The sequence below is a fragment of the Amblyomma americanum genome, chromosome 2, assembly GCF_052857255.1.
Source record: "Amblyomma americanum isolate KBUSLIRL-KWMA chromosome 2, ASM5285725v1, whole genome shotgun sequence".
Classification (NCBI taxonomy): domain Eukaryota; kingdom Metazoa; phylum Arthropoda; class Arachnida; order Ixodida; family Ixodidae; genus Amblyomma; species Amblyomma americanum.
Genome location: NC_135498.1, coordinates 6,029,877 through 6,049,192, shown reverse-complemented (window position 1 = coordinate 6,049,192; position 19,316 = coordinate 6,029,877). Strand labels below are relative to the sequence as shown.

General features: G+C 48.1%; 1 protein-coding gene across 2 annotated transcripts in view; it reads right to left on the bottom strand.

Annotated features, from left to right (window-relative positions):
* Positions 1-19,316, bottom strand: part of LOC144120480 (pleckstrin homology domain-containing family G member 5-like) — a 626,877-nt gene that overhangs the window by 543,019 nt on the left and 64,542 nt on the right. Inside the window, exon 3 of one of the 2 annotated variants that reach the window (XM_077652910.1) lies at positions 12,240-12,299. The exons of the other annotated variant lie outside the window; for it this stretch is intronic. Within the exon in view, the coding sequence (XP_077509036.1) occupies positions 12,240-12,299 (60 nt within the window). The remainder of the gene's footprint in view (positions 1-12,239; positions 12,300-19,316) is intronic. 2 annotated transcript variants of the gene reach the window in all.

Genomic DNA, 19,316 nt, shown 5'->3' with positions numbered 1-19,316 from the left:
GAAGTGGTAAGGCAAACAGCCAGGATTGCCCTTGAGTTATGGTTTGGGCTTGTTCTTGTTGCGTAGCTAGGGGGAGCTGTGCGGCTCCATCTTCCGTAACTTGAATATCGAAGCAGTGTACAGTGTAGCGAGCATCTTGACCTGCCCAAGTAACTTATGCAGCTAACACTGCACGGTGTCTGCATAAAAGTTATACGAACTGCAAATGTCGCCTTCCAAAGTTTCCATTTTTGACAGATGACTACACCAAGCCGTCCGTTAGTTGCAAACTATTTATTTATTTATTTATTTATTTATTTATTTATTTATTTATTTATTTATTTATTTATTTATTTATTAGGTACTCAGCGGTCCAATTTAAGAGTTATTACATGAGAGGTGGGCGGGAAGTAAGACATTTATGACAAAAAAAAATGATTTTAAATGGCAGTATTGAATTTTTGAAGATCTGTTAAAAGAAGCGATGCGACAATCCTACCAAATCTGCGCCTTTCAGCGTTCGTTTTTATGGGAAAATGAAAGATGCATTAACCGGTCAACTCGGCGCGCACACACCCGGAGCAGTGGGAAAAAGACAAAGGAGAAGTTGAAAGGCGCCGTACTGCTGGATGGATGGATGGAAAACTTTCTTTGGTCCTGCAAGTAGCGATAATTAACCACTAAGCGGGCGGCTCCCACGTCGGGATCGGCAGGCCAAGACTCACGGCCACGTTGTGACCCTGCTGGACAGCCCAGAATTGTTCATCCAGGTCCGGGCTGCGAAGTGCAGCCTCCCACCTGGACGCGTCGTTGATCGCCGAGTCTTCAATTCTTTCGCAAGACCAGAGCATATGTTCTAGCGTGGCTAAAGCACCACAATCCTGGCATAAGGCTCTGTATACGTCTCAGGATAAAACATGTTCAGCCTCCGTGGGCAAGGATAAGTACCAGTCTGTAGTAAGCGCAATGTAAGTGCCTGAGCCCTGTTTAGTTTAGGACGCGGAAAACCGTAACCGTAAACCCTGCGATTAAGCAGGTAATACTTCGTGATCTCATTGTATGTGGAAGGGGAGTCTCTGTTCTCGGGGAGTACCGCCACGCCATGACGCGGGGCAGAGCGGAGGGTAAGATCTCGCGCTGCCTCATGAGTAGACTCATTGAGATTCGGAGGGGCTCCCTCAATCACCCCAAGGTGAGCAGGGAACCAACATAAGTACTGTTGAGAGATCTCACAGGTCTGCCTAATCTTAAAACCAGCCTTAGCCACCGAGCGCTACTCAAAGGCCCTAAGGACCTACTTTGAATCAATATATTCCAATATATTTGAATCAATATATTTCCAATTTCTGGAAAAAATAAAATATGTATGTATGTATGTATGTATGTATGTATGTATGTATGTATGTATGTATGTATGTATGTATGCATGTATGCATGTATGTATGTATGTATGTATGTATGTATGTATGTATGTATGTATGTATGTATGTATGTATGCATGTATGTATGCATGTATGTATGCATGTATGTATGTATGTATGTATGTATGTATGTATGTATGTATGTATGTATGTATGTATGTATGTATGTATGTATGTATGTATGTATGTATGTATGTATGTATGTATGTATGTATGTATGTATGTATGTATGTATGCATGTATGTATGTATGTATGTACGTATGTATGTACAAAAGGCCTGCGCCTGTCAACCAGGGCGAGCGCAATAGTCGCTTGCTCCGCGACCTCTGGCCTATCAGTCCGAACGGTAGCAGCGTTAACGACACTGCCTTCATTGTCCACGACAACTACGGTAAAAACCTTCCTCTCCTTAAAAGAAGCATCGACGAAGCCAACCTTCTGAACCTCATCACGAATGAGTCTCAGCAGGCAAGCCCCCCTGGCGTTTCTTCTACCCACATCTCGCTCCGGACGCATGTTCCTGGGAACAGGCTTGACGTGATACCGCTTACGGACCTTCAAGGGAATGCCGACGTGAAGCTGCGAAATCTTCTCCTGAGGAACACCTAACTCTCTCAGAATCTGCCGACCCGCGCTAGTCGTAGAGAGACGCACCATCTGCGTCCTCTCCTGAGCCTCAGCTATCTCATCCAAGGTATTATGAAAGCCCAGCTGGAGAAATCGGTCGTTGCTGGTGAACAATGGCACTCCCAACACTTTATTGGTGATCTTCATAATCTGCGTGTCAAGCTTCTCCTTCTCTGATGGTTTCCACTTGTGCATGGCCGCCACATAAGTAAAGTGACACAATACGAACAACGCGCCGTAATGGAGGGCTCCGGAATACTTTTGACCAACACGGGATCTTTAACGTGCACTGACATCGCACAGCACACGGGCGCCTTTTGCGTTTCGCCTCCATCGAAACGCGGTCGCATCGGCCGGGATTGAACCCGCGTCCTCGGGCTCAGCAGCCGCGCGCGCTAACCGGCACGTGTCTGGCTCTCAAACCGAAGAGATGTGTTGAGGACAGGGCCAACACAGACGTCACGGCACAGTCGGAGCAGCGTCAAGCCTGATTGCGTCGTCGTCTTCGTCGCCGCAAAGGCAATGACGGGCAGACATCTGTCTAATCCTCGGACTTCTTGCCCCCATGACCGTCTACCACCGTCCGCCACCTCTCTGAAATATCTGCTTCCGCTACTACACGGGGGTGCTCGGCGACATGCCCGCGGCTGACGTTTCCAGGCGTGCGCAAGTGTCGGCGGCGGCGCACGAAGCGACAGGCCTTCCGGAGGGATGTCTCAACAAAGCCCGGAGTACCGGCCAGCGTGGTGCCTCGTGCGGCTGCCGGATGTGAACTGGGAAGCGAGCCTCGGCTGCTGTCACGAAGCCGCCTCGAGCGACGAACGGTGGCTGAGCCGCTGACGCGTCCGCGCGCCCTCCCGGCTTTGAAAGCACGTGCCGTGTTTGCAGCACACAACAGTAGGAAACTTGCACTGGAAGTTTTCATGACCATTGGACAGCCGTAAATAACACACAGCTTAGTGAGCAGTGGAAGAAGCTTTTGATTGAGACGTGCAGCGCTTTCGCGGCGCCACCTGTCCCTGCCCGAGCACATCTGGCCGCACGTGTCGGGCACACCATAACGAGGAATGCGATCCAGTAAGGGGCACGCCTTTCGTAGCTCAGAATGCGGCCTCGGAAAAGGCAGCCGGAGGTAGTTCCTAGCTGTGCAATGAAACAGTCTCAGCGCCGCCGGGCAGCGTGCACAGGTTCCCATAGCTGTGCGGGTGCCATTGCCAGCATTAAAAAAAAATTTGCAGTGGCTTAACTTGGCTAAGCGTGGAATTCAGCGAAAAGCAAGGACGCTTGCTAAGCGTCTGAGGATCGTCCACGGTAGCTCTGGTACACGCTCGCGACAGCCGTTCTATATATGCCCACACGACCACGTCGCTATGACGCGGTATCACATGGTCTTACGACACACCCATTGGATATCATCCCGTGGCTTCACATCACCCAATCGGAAGTTAAGGTCAAAGGTCAGCCCAAAGGTCCCCTAATGTGAAAGGTCAACTCAAGCTCATGGGTCAAAGTCAGTGGTGAAAGGATCGACACCATAACTGTACCACATATGGTCATACACGGCTAACGTGGTTGGGCTGAAGGTCATTCAAGGTACTTCTCCGGCCTCTGCTTTACCTAGCGTAGGGAAGCTTTTCGGTTCAAAATGCCGGCGCGCCGTGTAACAGAAAACTCCCCAATTCTCCTACTGGACCCTCATAATGCTATACTTGTATATGGGCCTGACCACAAGCGACTCTCTGGACAGGTTCAAGTAGTGGGGTTACCAATAATATATGTGTGTTAGGTTCGCCCATATAACGTGGGTTGCGCACTCGGGGTGCGCGCTGCTCTGCAGGTGTCGCTGTTCCGCTGAGAAAGTCCAAAATTCTGGAAGGGGTTTTTAGCTATTTGTTTTCTTCCGGAAATGAGTTCGGAGACTTGAAACCACGTCTCTGCGTCGCACAAGCGTGCAATTATCTCTAAACCTGGAGCGTTTGCTTCTCCGCAATATTGCCGCGAACATTTGCAGTGTTTGTTCATTCTTCAAATCTGCCGCCACACAACTTTATCGCTTTGTTTGCGGCGCAAGACGCGACTAGATTTATCTCGATTGATCGCAGCCTGGCAGCACTGATTCTACGTTGTTCAGGAATGCTCTAGTAATTTTGCGCGCTTTATCTCGAAAGTTCGCTATCAACTTTAAATTGAGCACGGCCGACAGCGGCGGGCATTCCGTTCGACGACCGCCGAGCACGCTTGTCGCTCCGCCGCCGCCGAGTGATTCAGTCCATTTTGGGTGCAAGTCAGCCCAATAAACAGTTTTCTTTTAGAACACCCTTTTGTCCGTCTTCATCGCTGCTTCGACTGCCGTCACCACTACGTGACAATATTGTTGCGACAATAGATTTTTTTTTTGTGAAACCTACCAAGCCCCGAGTCTTTAGGAAAAAGCAGTAGCCGGCACTCCTGCAGGTGCCAACAGCTGCTACAAAGAAACGGCTCGACAAAATTGTGGAAACGACCCTCAGCGCTCGCAGACGGGCGGCTAGAATACGACCAGCCTTTCCAGCCAACTGTTGCGCCATCAGCAAGTGCACAGTGTCGCTGCGAACAAAAGCGAACAAGTATAGGCACGGCAAAGCTTCTCAGAGCGCGCATGCCTCCCTCGATTGCGAACATCAGTCGCCGCCACCACATCGGTCACCTGTAGTCAGAGCTGCATTACACATCAGGTCGCTATTTGGGAAGTGGCGGCAGGTTGGAAGATATGATGCGCATATTGTAACTTTGCTCCGCCTTGTACCCTAATGGAACTCGACTGTTCGACTGCATGCAACGGCGGGGAGTTTGATAATTCACGATAATACCGCCTATGCTACTGGCACAGACTGTGTCACCACTGTCTCTTTTGGAGCTCAAAAGTACAAGAGGAATTCAAACAAATGTTTGCGGTGAATCGGCGCATCGACATGAAACTAACAAAATGTCGGACAAAAGTCATGCTGTGATGAGCATGTCGGCTAACCGAACCTGTATTTTCGGCTATGCCTTCCTGCTATACTTCATTAGCAACTTGCCTCTTTTTCATGTTGGCAAGCTTTTCTCTCTCCCCACATTAGCTGCATTCAGGATGAATTAACGCTCTTTAGTCCAAAACAAGCCAACTGAAAGCACTAAGAAAAGTCTGGATCAGAGAACGAAATCGCACATCTGAAAGCTTTCGGGCTCTCTCAAAACCACGTGCAGCGAGTGGCGACGCGGATGACTTCTCGTTTTGGGCCAGCGTTGTCTTTCTTGGTGATCGAAACCGATAAATCACTGTTGGGTCGGCGATAAGAGAGAGCTAAACGATCACTTCTACAGCTGGTAGAAAGACGCGATGCCGCTCGCTGCACACTCCTGCAAGGCGGCGTGCCATACGCAACAGCTGCGTCACACGAGGGAGGTGCTTCACGCTGAGAGCCGCTGTCTCGCATGCGTAATTAGACGAACTGGGACGAAATTTTAGACGTGCGTATCTCAGGACACAGGCAGGTTAACAAAATTGTACGAAATGGAATAGCCCTCGAAAGCAACGGCCTCTAAGTTCTCAATATAAAGTGGCACGCTAATTTCAGCCAATAAAAAGTTAATTAGTGAATTTTAGTTAAATACTGAATTTACGGAGACAATTATTAGCCCACTTTGTGTCCGCTTGGCCGCATTACCAACGTGGTAAACCGCCATTATCGTACGGCGTTTCACAATTTTTAGAAAATCAGTAAAATCTAAATTAGAGCACGCTGTATACAAGGCATTGGCGAAGAAGGCCTCTCAATTCAATTCAATATGAAAGCAGCGACAGCAGCGGGGACGCTTGTGAGCATCCTTGAACTTTCCGTTGCGTAATAGTATCTCTTTCTCTTCTCCGACCGAAATTCATGAAAAAATGAGGAAGAGAGAGAGAGAGAGATCTGTTCGCCGACGAAGGCGCGTTCAATGCGGCGGCGGCGGCGGCCATTGGTGTCACCCACTTCTGCTTATCGCCGCCGCAACAGATCAGGCACCGCAGCCACGTTTCGGCAGGTCCGGGAAGGAAAAAGGCAGAGAAGCCTACAGCAGCCGAGTGCCCCGCGGTATCGAAGAACGCAGGCGCAGGTCTGACTTTGCACAACACCCGACGCGATCATCGGCGTCCTTGTATACCGCTCGACCATCCTTCGTACTCGGCAGTGATGTAGAATACCAAATGCGCACCTAGTGCAGGTAAACAAGGAGGATGCAGCTAAAGCTTATAAACCAATAACGCCGCAGCACCCGCTGCAGTGGCTCACTGACAATGGCACACGGCTAACACGGCTGCTTGGCGAAGACGAGAGATGAAACCCCGGCCGAGGTGGCCCCGTTTCGAAGCAGGGGAAATGCAAAACACACGGCGCACTTTGCTAACGCAGTACAAGCTTAAGTGCCGAACGTGGTCCAAATCAGCCCGGAGCCCGTCCTATATACTTGACGTTTCCCATTGTACAGCTTCGGGACGTGAAATTCTATATACCACACCATACCACACCATACCATACCATACCATACCATACCATACCATACCATACCATACCATACCATACCATACCATACCACACCATACCATACCATACCATACCATACCAAACCATACCATACCATACTATACCATATCAACGATAACACAGTTTACAGAAACCACACATCATCTAGCGCTCACAATTGATGAAAGTGGACAGTTTAATATTTCTAGATTTTTCGAAAGCCTTTCGCCGCGTGTCGCATACCAAATTAGTTTACAAAATAATTGCTACCTCGCCAACTGCAGTCACGAAATGGTTGAAAGCGTTTCTATCACGCTGTCATCAGTTTGTGTATTATGGAAAACATATTCTTCAAACCTAGTGGACGTACTACTATCCGGAGTACCGCAAAGCACAGTTTCCGCATCGATCCTTTACTTAAGCACTTATTTTTTATTAAAGGCGTGAAACACACGACTGAAGAACAGTAGACGGGACTGAGCGCTCAGTCCCGTCTACCTTGTGTTTCGCGCCTTTAATCAAAGATGAACTATTACCAACCAGCCACACAAAACGTTCTTTGACGCACTTACATCGATTGATAACTGTTGTCAGAACTGACAAATGAAAATTAACCTCGAAAAACCTGTGTTCATGACAATAATCAGAAAGCAAGGCCCACATACATTGCTTTACACAGTACACCACACAACAATGAAGCTTGTGAACGATTACAGGTACGTAGGAGTCACAATTTCATCAGATCTAAAATAGGATAATCATGTGCCTTTTGTTACCGACAAGGCTCTCTCGGCTCTGCATTCGATAAAGCGGGCAATCAGAGCTTCTTCATTAGATAAAAAATACTAGCATATTTTTTCAGTAATTTGCCCTGTAGTCGAATACAGCCTCATAGCCTGGTTCCCATAACAAGACAGCGCAGAAAAGTTACAGAGTGTCCAACGCAAAGAAAGATTTATTTACAACCTACACAGGCGCGGTGATTCTCCAACTCAACTTTTGCATCGAGCTGGCCTTCCACCAATAAGGGCTTGCGCCATGTTGTTGTTGTTGTTGTTGTTGTTGTTGTTGTTGTTGTTGTTGTTGTTGTTGTTGTTGTTGTTGTTGTTGTTGTTGTTGTTGTTGTTGTTGTTGTTGTTGTTGTTGTTGTTGTTGTTGTTGTTGTTGTTGTTGTTGTTGTTATCCTCACACAATGGCACATACCCACAAGGGGGATTGGCCATGTTCTCGCGCCTCAAATTTGTCTTCCTCCTTGTAAGTTGTGGCCTCAAAATGGACGCAATTCAATGTTTGTCTTTATCAGCTACACGCACTAAAGGGAACAAACGTTCTTAACATTTAAAAAATATAGCCTTAATATTGACTCATTCAGGTATTCGTTTTCACTTCCTTTCGCTTTCTTCATTTCTTTGTAAGTTGCGCAGTATTGTTCACTCAACTGAAATTTTGAAAGATTGTGTTTCTTTTCGTTTTCTTCGTTTTGTGCACTGACTACTTTCAACTTTGACTACCAGTTGGGTTCCTGTGACTTTTTTCCTGTTTTCACTATTATGAACGTGTTCCTTTTGTGCGATGCTATGTCCCAAACCTGCCAGAGCCCCAACTGGGGCTAGCAGTATGTCGTAAATAAAGAGTGGTATGGTTTCAGCGTACTTCAACCGAGTCTTCTGATGTCCCTGCTGACTATACCACTCAGAAATAATCGCTATTTAAACCTTTAAGACTATTGCCGCGAATTTGCGCACACTGTTTGCACATCGTGTACTCATTACCACACTGAGCTTGCATACGGAGTGTGATGTCAACATGATTCCGGCGAAAATGTTTGGAGCTACCGTGAGGAGGCTGTGTGAAGAAAACAAGGAGCGCGAATGTGCAACTTGCAGCAAGCGTTGAAGAACTGCTCTTCTCTCATTTTCCGGCACTTACTGCGGAGAAAACAAAGACATTTTTTTGGATTAAAAATTGTCTACTATCCCTGGGCTCTCAAGTTACTTCGAGACCTCCGATTAGGTCCTTCACACAACTCGAACGAAATAGCTAGGCAAAATATTCAAAATGTCCACTGTTTCGAGTTCGGGACATACCAATTTCACAGAGTTTAGAGGTGCCAAAAAAATTTGATATTGGCCTTTGAATGTGAGTGCATTGCTTAGCCTAATGTGAATAAATGAATAAATGAATTTTTTTCTTCGATTGCTTCAAAATTTTGGCATTAAAGGTTGGAAGGGAGCAATGAAAGAGGAATCGCATGATACTATGTGTTATGTGGAGTTTAACGCCCAGAGACTGCCCATGGTGCTATGAGAGACGTAGTAGTGGGGGACCACATGGAGTTCTTTCACGTACAGCGCACGAGCCTGAAAGCAACTGCGGCCGGGATTCGATCCCGCGACCTTGGGCTCGCCACAGCCACGGTGCCACCGCGACGGGTCGAAGGAGGAAGGAAGGCGGAGCAAAGTCACGGCAGAAGCGATCTCTGACGCGCAATGCGCAGCGCGTTGATCGAAACCGGCACTACATTTTCTACGAGAAACAAATAAGGAGGGATGCACCTACGCGCGAGAGAAGACCCAGATCGAATATTGAGTAGGCCTGTAGCCGCGCCGCACGGGCCAGCGCCGTCCGTAATTGTTTCCTGGCGCTCATTCGCCCAAGGCGGGGGTGCACCGTGGTGGTCGCGCAGATTACCGCGCGCCGATCTCTTCCGCCCGTATACACGCGGCCGCTTCCTTCGTCTCCATGTGCTTGCTTAGCGCTGATCTCTTCCTGTCACGATATCAGCGGCACTCATTCAACGCTCCACGTCCGCTTATTTTGTTCTCGCCCCGCCATTGTAGCTCCGCAGAGACACACACACGCCAGCTTCCGCTCAGTTGCATTTTTTTTTTTGCCGCTGCTTTTTCCTTATGCCACGTCTTCCGGCTATCGAATGTACGCGCGGCTCTCGTAGCCGTGCGCCTAGCAACGCCGGGTTACAGAACACAGCGCTTCCTACTGCACCCAAAGGTACTCGGTGGAAGGGTGCTGATAGCACGGTGAAGGCACAATGCTGTCCGATAACGGCGTTGGGGTTTCTGCTCCGGCCGAGTAACACGTGGCCGAAATGCGCACTGGTAAGCAGGCTTCCCGTCGAGTCCAATAGCGGCCTTCAGCTCGACAGCATTTATCTACCTTTGAAGGCGACACTACGATCAGCAGCACCAGAGCCATACCACGGCCACACACTACCGTGCGCACGGCTTAACTTCCGTCTTGAGTGAGGAAGATATACGCGTTGCACCTCACCCTTCCCTCAAATTGACCCTGCGCGCTTCTAACTCTATTCGCATTCATATTTTTCAGTGATCACGAGTTTTTGGATTTCAAACAGCGGAATGAAACCGGCTTCCGCGAATACACTGGACGCAGCCACGCCTTCTAGAAAGCGCTGTTTCAAGGCACCACTTGAGGACGAAACTTACGTCGTATTTAAGTTCAAACTGCGTCTCGCTTTAGCGCGACTTCGGGCACGATCTTCAGCGCGAATCCGAGGAAAGGGGAGCAGTCCAGGCGTGACCCTAAACCGCGCGCTTGCTGCGCGTGCTCCATTTCTCCGGACTACGTGCAATTCAAATCAATGCCGGGTTAGGCAAACAAACCTAAAAGGCCCGAGCACGAATACGCGGTCACGCACTTACGCACACACCTGCATGCAGAAACAAACCCGGGCACGGTTCACACATGCAAACACCTAAGCGCACATAAGAGCATAAGTGCACTAAGAGACAGGCACGAATGCACTGCTTCACGCTGCAAACGTGTCCGCTCTATATGAGCGAGCGCAGAGTAGGCGTAGCTGCTTCAGAAGCACAAGAAGCGTGGCTCGGCGAAAGGCGAAAGCGCCGCGCGCACGGGAGCGTGGACGGTCGTGCGCAGATATGCCACCGTTACGCGATTCGCTCGAAGCCGGGCTGAGACGAATTCTCTCTCGAAGCCCCTCCGCGTCGCTGCATCGGAGAGGAAATGGAGAAAGGCACCCGCACGTGCTGCTGCCGTGGCGTTATACGCTCGCTGTCTCGGTCTTAAAAGACAACGACAGAAGTCTGCGCAGCGACACGGGAAGCGCCGCTATAGATCGCGATTGGGATCTTCGACGACGGCGACTTTCCGCTCCGGCTCGTCCCGTGCACGCGTACTTTTCGGAGGTCATCACTTCGAATGACCACGGCGATCTTGGTGCAAGAATCAAGACGGAACAGAGCGCATGGCTGATAGAGCGAGCGCCGCGGGGCTATACGCCTAAAAACACAACAAGACTAAGAAAGAAAAAAAAAACAGCGGGAAATACTGAAAGCCTACAAGCCTCCAAGAATCCTTCGCCTGTCGGTTCGTATTCTCGTATTAATTTGCCTTTTGTAAAACCTTCGAGCTTACACCCCTTCGCGTCCAGAAGCCGCCGCGGTGGCTCAGTGATTATGGTGCTCGGCTGCTGTCCCGAAAGACGCAGGTTCGATCCCGGTCGCGGCGGTCGCATTTCGATGGAGGCGAAATTCTAGATACCTGTGTACTGGAGGCTCGCGCAACAATGCCTAGCCAAAGCTGTTTTTCTCGTCGCAGGCGCCTGCCGCGGCATGAACTTCGTCCGAGAGGCCCATAGAGGGCACTTGGAGTTCCTCTGGTGCTCCGCAGTCGTAAATCGACGCCCGTCAAAAATTAAACCACGCGTGCACGCAAATAGCCTAGCCGCGAAGCACTCCAAAACATACCGAAACTCAGCTAGCCGCCTGTTGCGCCGCCAGGTATAGGTTTTCTATGGCTTTCAACATGGAGGTAGTTTTTTCCCGTCTTCCTCGTGTGACAAAAGAGCACTAGCTGGTTCAAAATAAAACTCATATAATTCAATATCTAAACGCGTAACCTTCATGCACGTTTTTAAGCCACAGAAGTCCTTGGTATTTTTTTCCGCTATTTCGTCATCGCGCTTGTACTTGCGAGACTGGCCTGGGCCAGCGATAGCTGTAATTTAGTTCTTGCTCTGTTCTACCTTACAAGAGCTTTGTTTTCAGTAATAGAGGCCTTTATGTGTTTAGGTATTCTATCGATACAAGCCAACTTCGATTTTTCACCGGTGCCCCTTTAAAGCACTGGTGAGAAAATGGAGAAAGAACCACTTGCAGCAAATACCGCTGCGCAGAAAGAAAAAAAAAACGTGGGCGACTGCCAAGCAGAGTGCTTCCTCTTTCTTTACGTGCTCATAACTGCCCCCCATAGCGGCACTTATGGCATTTTCCTGAGATTTCGGGGCACGTTGTAAGGATCCTCAGTGGTCGAAATCAGTGAGGAGGGCGAGCAGTACGGAGTACACCTCATAGCTCACAGCAGTGCGATCATGACAAGCGAAAATTCATTAACATGAGTAAGAGACCTAACTAATTTCATTTTTTGCACGGGCCAGGGCTGCAACGCCGTGGCGGGTACAGCCTTTGCCAAAAGCTTTCCGGTGGAGAATGAGTGCTAGTACACTTGATTTTCACCTGGACGGCGCGAACACCGTTGCGTGGAGGTGTTAATGAACCCAGCCTGTATTTTTTTTTACGGAATATGATACTTTGGTGCACACGTTATAGCTATCATGTTTCTAGATTCAGCTGACGCTGACAGTACACTGCAAAGACAATACGCTGCAACCATAACAGTGCTCACCGCAACTCCTCTGCCGGAGGTGGAAAAGCGCCAGCCGCTTTCGAGCTCCGGTCTCCTGGCCTGGAAGAGAAGCGCAGAAAAATGTCAGCGCAATTCATCGCCGCCAATGACTACCAGAGGGCGGAACAGCTCCGAATGCAAGCGACATAAAGAGTCAGGCTTTTCTTCATTAACATATTTCACAGTTATGCGTCACGGTCTCGATACTTTGGCTTCACTTGCGGTTAGATTGGATACGTCGAAGCTTCCATCTTTTAAATGGTGGCAGAAGAACGAGCAAAATACATAGCACTGCACGGCCCACAACTGCAGTGACACAAAAACTGAGGTGCCGTTGTTACTTGCGTTACTGGATGTACCCCTTCTTGTACAACTTATAAGGCGAGATTTTTGCTTTTTTAGGTAACAGTGCCTACTGCTTGTCACGCTGCGTCTTTACAAATAGGCGACGACATATGTTCTACATCTGATATAAAAGACAATGGATGAGGACGACGTCATAACACATACAGCACAGCCCATGTTCACGACAGTTGACAGCAGGCAAGCATACGTAAGGTACGCGGAAACACTCCAAATACAGACGAGGCAAACTACACGCGCATTTCACAAATAACATGCGTTCAGTTAAACTACAATGTTAAAAACCAGTTCAACAAGCCAAGTTTGAATAAACCTTTCAGATAACCGAAAAGTTACTAAATTGCTCCGCCGAAATGGCATCGCATCATATGCAATAGGTTTGAGTTGAAGCTCAGCGCACTGAAACCTTCATTTTAGCAAACAGTTTGTAAAGCACTACAGCGTATGACGTACCACTTCCGGATCATAATGCCTAATTTCTGCAAACATGCAGCAATTTTCCAACACGAAATTGCGTGATGCAATTCCGAAACTGCGCAGCTTTCGAAGCACAGAACCTCTTACATACAAACCCATTATTGAACACCACAGACACCATGGAAGAACACTTCCCCGTCACACAAATCCCTCAACAGAGCGGACGCCACAGCAGGGCGCCAGCGACGGACACACACATTTTCCCAAACCTCTATCAGAAACACCTAATTTTCCCCACCCAATAGTTGTCCAACATGCAGTACCTGTATAGCCACCTTTTCCTATATCGATGGGAATGCCCCAACCCACCGGGGCACCAGTCGCCTATCCCCAACCCCACTTTCTCCTCTTGGGAGCGGGCGTGCCCGATAGCGACGGCCGACGAAGCCCTGGGTAAGGACACTGGATAAGAGTACGGCGATCATCTATCCACTAATTTATTTTTGCGGAATAAATTTTTTCCCTCCTCCTCCTTTGTTCCACCACCGTTACCACCCTGGGTAAGGCAGTGACTGCGACTTTCCTTTCCTCATAACCAACCTTGATTTTAATTACTCACAGCACAGTGAGCTTGTGCAATGCAGCGAACTGCGCGGCTTCTGCAGAGGCCATCCATTGTAGCGAGCTAGCTTAAGTTCCCCAAAATTAGCCACGAACAAAATGACCGTTCCTTCTCGACAGCGGAGTTACCGCCAATCTTTTGGGAGTATTATGCGCCCATTCAAGTCAGGACATGAAAGGGGACACACGCAGGCGCAAACCTTCAGAAAGACGAACCCAAGGGCGCAATGGGCATTCGAAGCTCGCCGGGCTTGCCGCATTGTTAATCGAAACACTTGCCGAGTTAAGCGACCACCTTCACTTTCGTTGAACACGCCATATATCTTCTTTGTTTTGACGCCATCGTTGTTACGAGCTGCTCTGCAATGCACGAATTGACTACAATGGTTGCTAGACAGGAAGCTAACGACAAAAAAGAGGCGACCACGACACGACGCACCAAGCGGTGAACAGCAACTGCCACAAGACCGGTAAGCCCATAATCCTATTCCTATCGTTCACGAAGGATTTGTGACGCATTTTTTTTCCTTGTAAAACCAGGAACCAGGCAGCGCGCACATGCGTAGGTGCGCGCGGTTGCAAACTATCTTCTGCGTTCCGCCGAGTTCTGCGTAGTTTGTCACCACTGCTATTATTCATAACCGCCACTGGGAGGTTCTTTAGAAGGCGGGTATCACAAAGTTCTAGCTTTGCGCATTAACGCCACCCCTTTGTTGTGTCTACTCGCTAAAATGACGCTAGGCAGAAAATGCGTTAAAATAAAAAAGCCGAGCCGGCCCCATTATACACCGGCGGCATGATGCTTCGTCGAAAACTGCCGGACTTAAAAGATTACTTTCTATTTTTTTTGTACTTTTGTACTTTCGGCAAGGATCGAAATAAAATCGGAGGAGCAACGTAAACCCTGAACGCTGCTGTTCACTTCTCACTGCTCTGCACTGTGTAGCACTGGCGTGGTTTGAGCTCAAACTACCCTTATTGAGTTAAATAAAAAAGAGTTTTGAAATTTATAGCTCAGGGGCATCACGTCAGACTTGCGCAATAACGCGCATCCTGCGAGTGACCGCGCACCCAAGCCATACTGTGCTTTTGCAGCTGAAGCTGCAGCTATAGTCACGAAATGCCCAGATAGCGACCGCCGGCTCGCTAGCGGCTCAGAAACACATTAAAGAAAGAACATTTTGAAGAAAACGAAGTGAAATGAATCCAAAGTCACAGTAGATCACGGGCTCCCTAAAAAAATTACAAGTTTTAATGGAGTTTAACCGACTAGAAGTGCGAAAGCATGTGTTTAGCTGGTTGGCTCATGATTCTTGATTTGTTGGGTCGTCGGCAGGTCTGGCGACGATAATAGACGAAGGTTAAGTAGAGGTTAAGCTGATCTGATCTGCTAGCGCCGCAGATAGAAGTTGATGAATACGACGATGTACCATGAACAGCGCGAGTTGATTGTTGCAGTTGAACACGAGGCGTGATCGGCTGCGGCGGTATCACAGTGCTCTTGTGCAGTGGGGAGCGAAGCTGATCCGTTCGCGCCGCCGTGGGTTCGAAACCCAATCGCGTCATATACTTATTTATTTATTAATTTATTCCAGGCGAAGGTCAAGGCTTCGGCGATGGACCGGCTTCTGCAGCTCTCGTCGTGAAGTAGAGCTTTCACTCTAAAACAAAACATTCCCTCTGCAACCAGCCACTTCTATCAGCCAGCGCCTCGGCAGTCACTGACCTGCACGTTCGCCACCTTCTCGACACATATCCTACGTTTAGTTTAAAGTTCTGTGAGAGGGAAGCTTACGCTACAACCAACTAGCCCAGCAGCGAACTCCTTTAAAGTCTGTAGCGCGCAGTTTGAGAATCTAGAGAAAACAAGGTTTAGGTCTAGAACTCTGTCCCGGTGGGTGAGCATCAAACCAAATGAACTGGTGATATATGGGCATAGAATTGGTCGCAAACAGAGACTAGGGATATTTTGCAACCATGCAAAATTAAGACAAAGAAATTCTCAAAAAGTGTTCGCATTAAACAGGCACTGAAGTTTAATATATATATATATATATATATATATATATATATATATATATATATATATATATATATATATATATATATATATATATATATATATATATATATATATATATATATATATATATATATATATATATATATATATATAAAGACAAACCTGACTTAAAGCGCCGCCGCTGATTATGCGTCTATCAAAAGCGAAAACTTCTTACGCATGCGGGAGGAAATTTCGTCCTGTGGAAGCAACGAAGGAAGCTGCTGTAGTTAAACACGGTACATTGTAACACATATTGCATAAAGCATACCTTGGCAAGCGTGCCCACCGCAATCCCAGCGTCTAAACCTACGCTGCGGCAAGTGCTAGAAAGAAAGGAAGAGAGAAGAAAAGATTATTCACGAGAATAATATAAGATGTTGTAAGCTGACCCGCTTTGAGGAGGAAGGCCGGGATTGCTTAAAACTCATAAGCGACAAAACGTCGCGACCTTCTGGCAGCAGCGTCGATAAAAACAAAACAACCAGGAAGCGAGCGGCCACTGTTGGCAACGAACTCGCGCGAGACAAAAAGCGCGCCTCGTAATTAAAGAGCGGGAAACGACCCACGGAGCCGTTTACACGCCACCCACCAGGATCAGCGGGGCAGAGCGCTTTTTGAGCAGACACGCGGTCCCCTCACACGTTTTAAACGCCCGCGGGATACGACGCCGTTCTGCTCGCATCGGCCTTTAAAGGAGCTCGCAGCGAGGGGAATTAACGAATGCATTCAGGAAGAATTATACGCGGACATGGCGCAATAAGCGCCTCTCGCGGGGTTTCAGACAAAAGAGGACAGTCAAAAGTGGCGTCGGGGTGTGGAGCCAGCTAGGCCTCGCCAAGGTTGCCTCGCGAGGGACGCCATCATTAGAGAGTCGACACCACGTGAACATCAACAGCACGGCTGTGTAATTGCTGGCAAAGATAAACACGCGGCGGCGTAACCGCGTCAAGCGTGAGTGAGTGGCTCTCCGTAGAACGTAGCGCGCGCGTAGAAAAAAGGTGGCGTTTTGTTCTCGCGCCGGAGCGAAGAAACGCGCGCGAAAAAACAAAGAAAACGGGGCAAGCCTTGGTCTGGGGCGGCTACCGTTGCACGGCGTGCGACTTATGCTGCTTCGAGTGCGACGCAGTCAGCTTGACAGCATCATCTGCACTGACACTCAAGATCTGGGACTTTGTGACGGACGCTGTACGAAGAATACACGTCCTCGAACTGTTTGTTCATGAACATCTGTTTCGCGTAGAGGTCGTGCCATTTGTGAGACAAAGAAAGAGCACGATTACCGTCTCTAGCACGAATTTCTACCCGCACCCTAGCAATGAGTAGCTCGTTTTTCCATCATGCAATAGTCCTATGGAATTCCGTACCCGAAAACATAGCCGAATGCACAGATAGAACTCAATTCCGTAATAAGGTAAAAAAAAAAAAAAACTTCAGCCATCCTGAATAGACTGCACCCTTTGTGCTGTTTTGTTACTTCGCTTTGTTGAATTTCTGCGCCTTAGTGTAATTTTTTTTCTCTTGCTCTTGCTTGTTCCCTCTTATTTCAAATATATGTATTTCTGCATTTTACTGTATTTTTTGTTTTTCCTTGTTCTTGCTTGCTTTCGTTGTATATTTTGTATCTTTCTCTTCACCTTTTTCCATGTTCAAGAAATATACATCATGCTAATTCACCTCCCCTTATGTAATGCCATCGGGCTCCTAAGGAGAAAATAAATGAAAAATAAATGAAAAAGTTGTGTTGTCTAGACCGTGGTCATCGCAAGCCATGCGCCCTTGCCGAAGTCGTGTTTTGCAGGCTCTTTGGCCCACAAAATTATATAGCGGCCCTGAGAAGGAACAGGAAAAGCAGCAAAAAAAAAGGAAAATCGAACAAAAAACGGCAGCTTGCGTCCGATAGACGACAGCTGATCACGAAACGCAGCAAGCGACGAAAGTCCAGTCGCCCTTAACTCTCCGTGTAGAGCCTAGGTTTTGTCGAACTCTTTTTCACTCATATTGCTGCCTCATCCAGAAAGTTATTAAAGCGTCTCTACAATTTTTGAGGGCAATGTTTTCTTCTCAAGTACACGCTACAAGACCTCCAACCCTGTAATACCGGCTACTGTGGCGATATCTGGTCCGTCAGTGTTGTTATCCCTAAGTCGGTAGTAGTCTCTACGGCATGCCATCGGTCTTCGCGACCACCACTACCAAAGTAAGCGTAGCCATAGACACGCGCTTAAGCGCTAGCTAGCGTTAAATACGGGCATGAGCAAAACAAGCGACTAGGTACCGCCTTAGCGCAAGCTGTTAAGAAGGAACTCGAACGTATGGGATCCAAGAGCCCTTCGAGCATTCAAGAAGTGGCCTGAGACTTCGGAAAAGAAAATTCAGTTTACTGAGGCAGTTAACTATGACCCAGGGCAGTTATCGTTTGCAAATGACAACTTGGCCAGCGTGAATGGCATATCATAGTGCACTAAACCAGGCTTCCCAGAGAATATCCCATTTGGTTAGTCCAGATGATGAACTCTCCGCGTAATCACAAGTGATAGTAAATTAATTTTCATCTGACAAACAAACATTGCGGGCTGTGTCCGGCTGAAGTTCGACCACTTAGGGTTCTATGACGTGCACAGATACCTTAGTGCTCAAGACTTTTCCCTATTTCCCCAGAAATGCAAAAAAAAAGCAAAACCCACACAGAAACGGGTAATGATCAGCAGTCAAAGGTCGCTGCTTTTGTCTTGCAGCGGACTTAACTTGGCTAATAATGATGATTATTATTGTGAATACCGCAACGATTGCGATGATGAAGATGATTGCCGACATAAACATCACATCATACAAAGCCGACAAAAGGTAACCTGCTATAAGCACACCATTAATTGTCTCAGCAGGAGAAACCAATATATACGTTGCCAGAAAACTGCCTTGGAACGAAAGCACAAACGACCGAGACACTTACATAGCAATAAGCTGACACTGATGATCATATCATAGCAAGGGAAAGCGGAGCACGACCCTAATGGCCGCATAGACATTGAACAGCCAAAGCAATGGCTGAAGATTAGCGGGGACCTTGATTTTCTTCGCTTGAAGAGAATGGTGCGCAGTTTTGACTGAAAGTCCTCAGCGCATGAGCACGGAGGACTTCTCAGCATGGTGTCGAGATCCTGTAATCATATAGCTTTATGAGCATAAAATCTTCACCAGCGCAATAAATCGAACGGCCCCTTGCCGCCATGAAATCTTGCTCCCAACAGTAGAGTGCAGAGCTGCAGGCAAATCAGTCAGCGTTCATCATGCCGCGGATGGAGTGTTACTCGTAAATGATACAAAGTGGGGGCTCGTTGCACTATGGTGATCGAGCAGCCAGCCGTACGCTGGTTGTCGTTTTTGTTTTCTAGTCGGCAGCACGGAATTAAATGTTCGTCTTTTTCGTCGGGCCGTCCGCTGTAGAGTTCCACATTTGTAAATTTATGGTTTAACGCCTCGAAGTGACCATAGGCTTTGGGGACGCCGATGTGGAGGCTCCGGATTCATTTTGACCACCTAGGGTTCTTTATCGCGCGCTGACATCGCACAGCACATGGACGATTTTGAATTTCACACCCATCGAAATACGG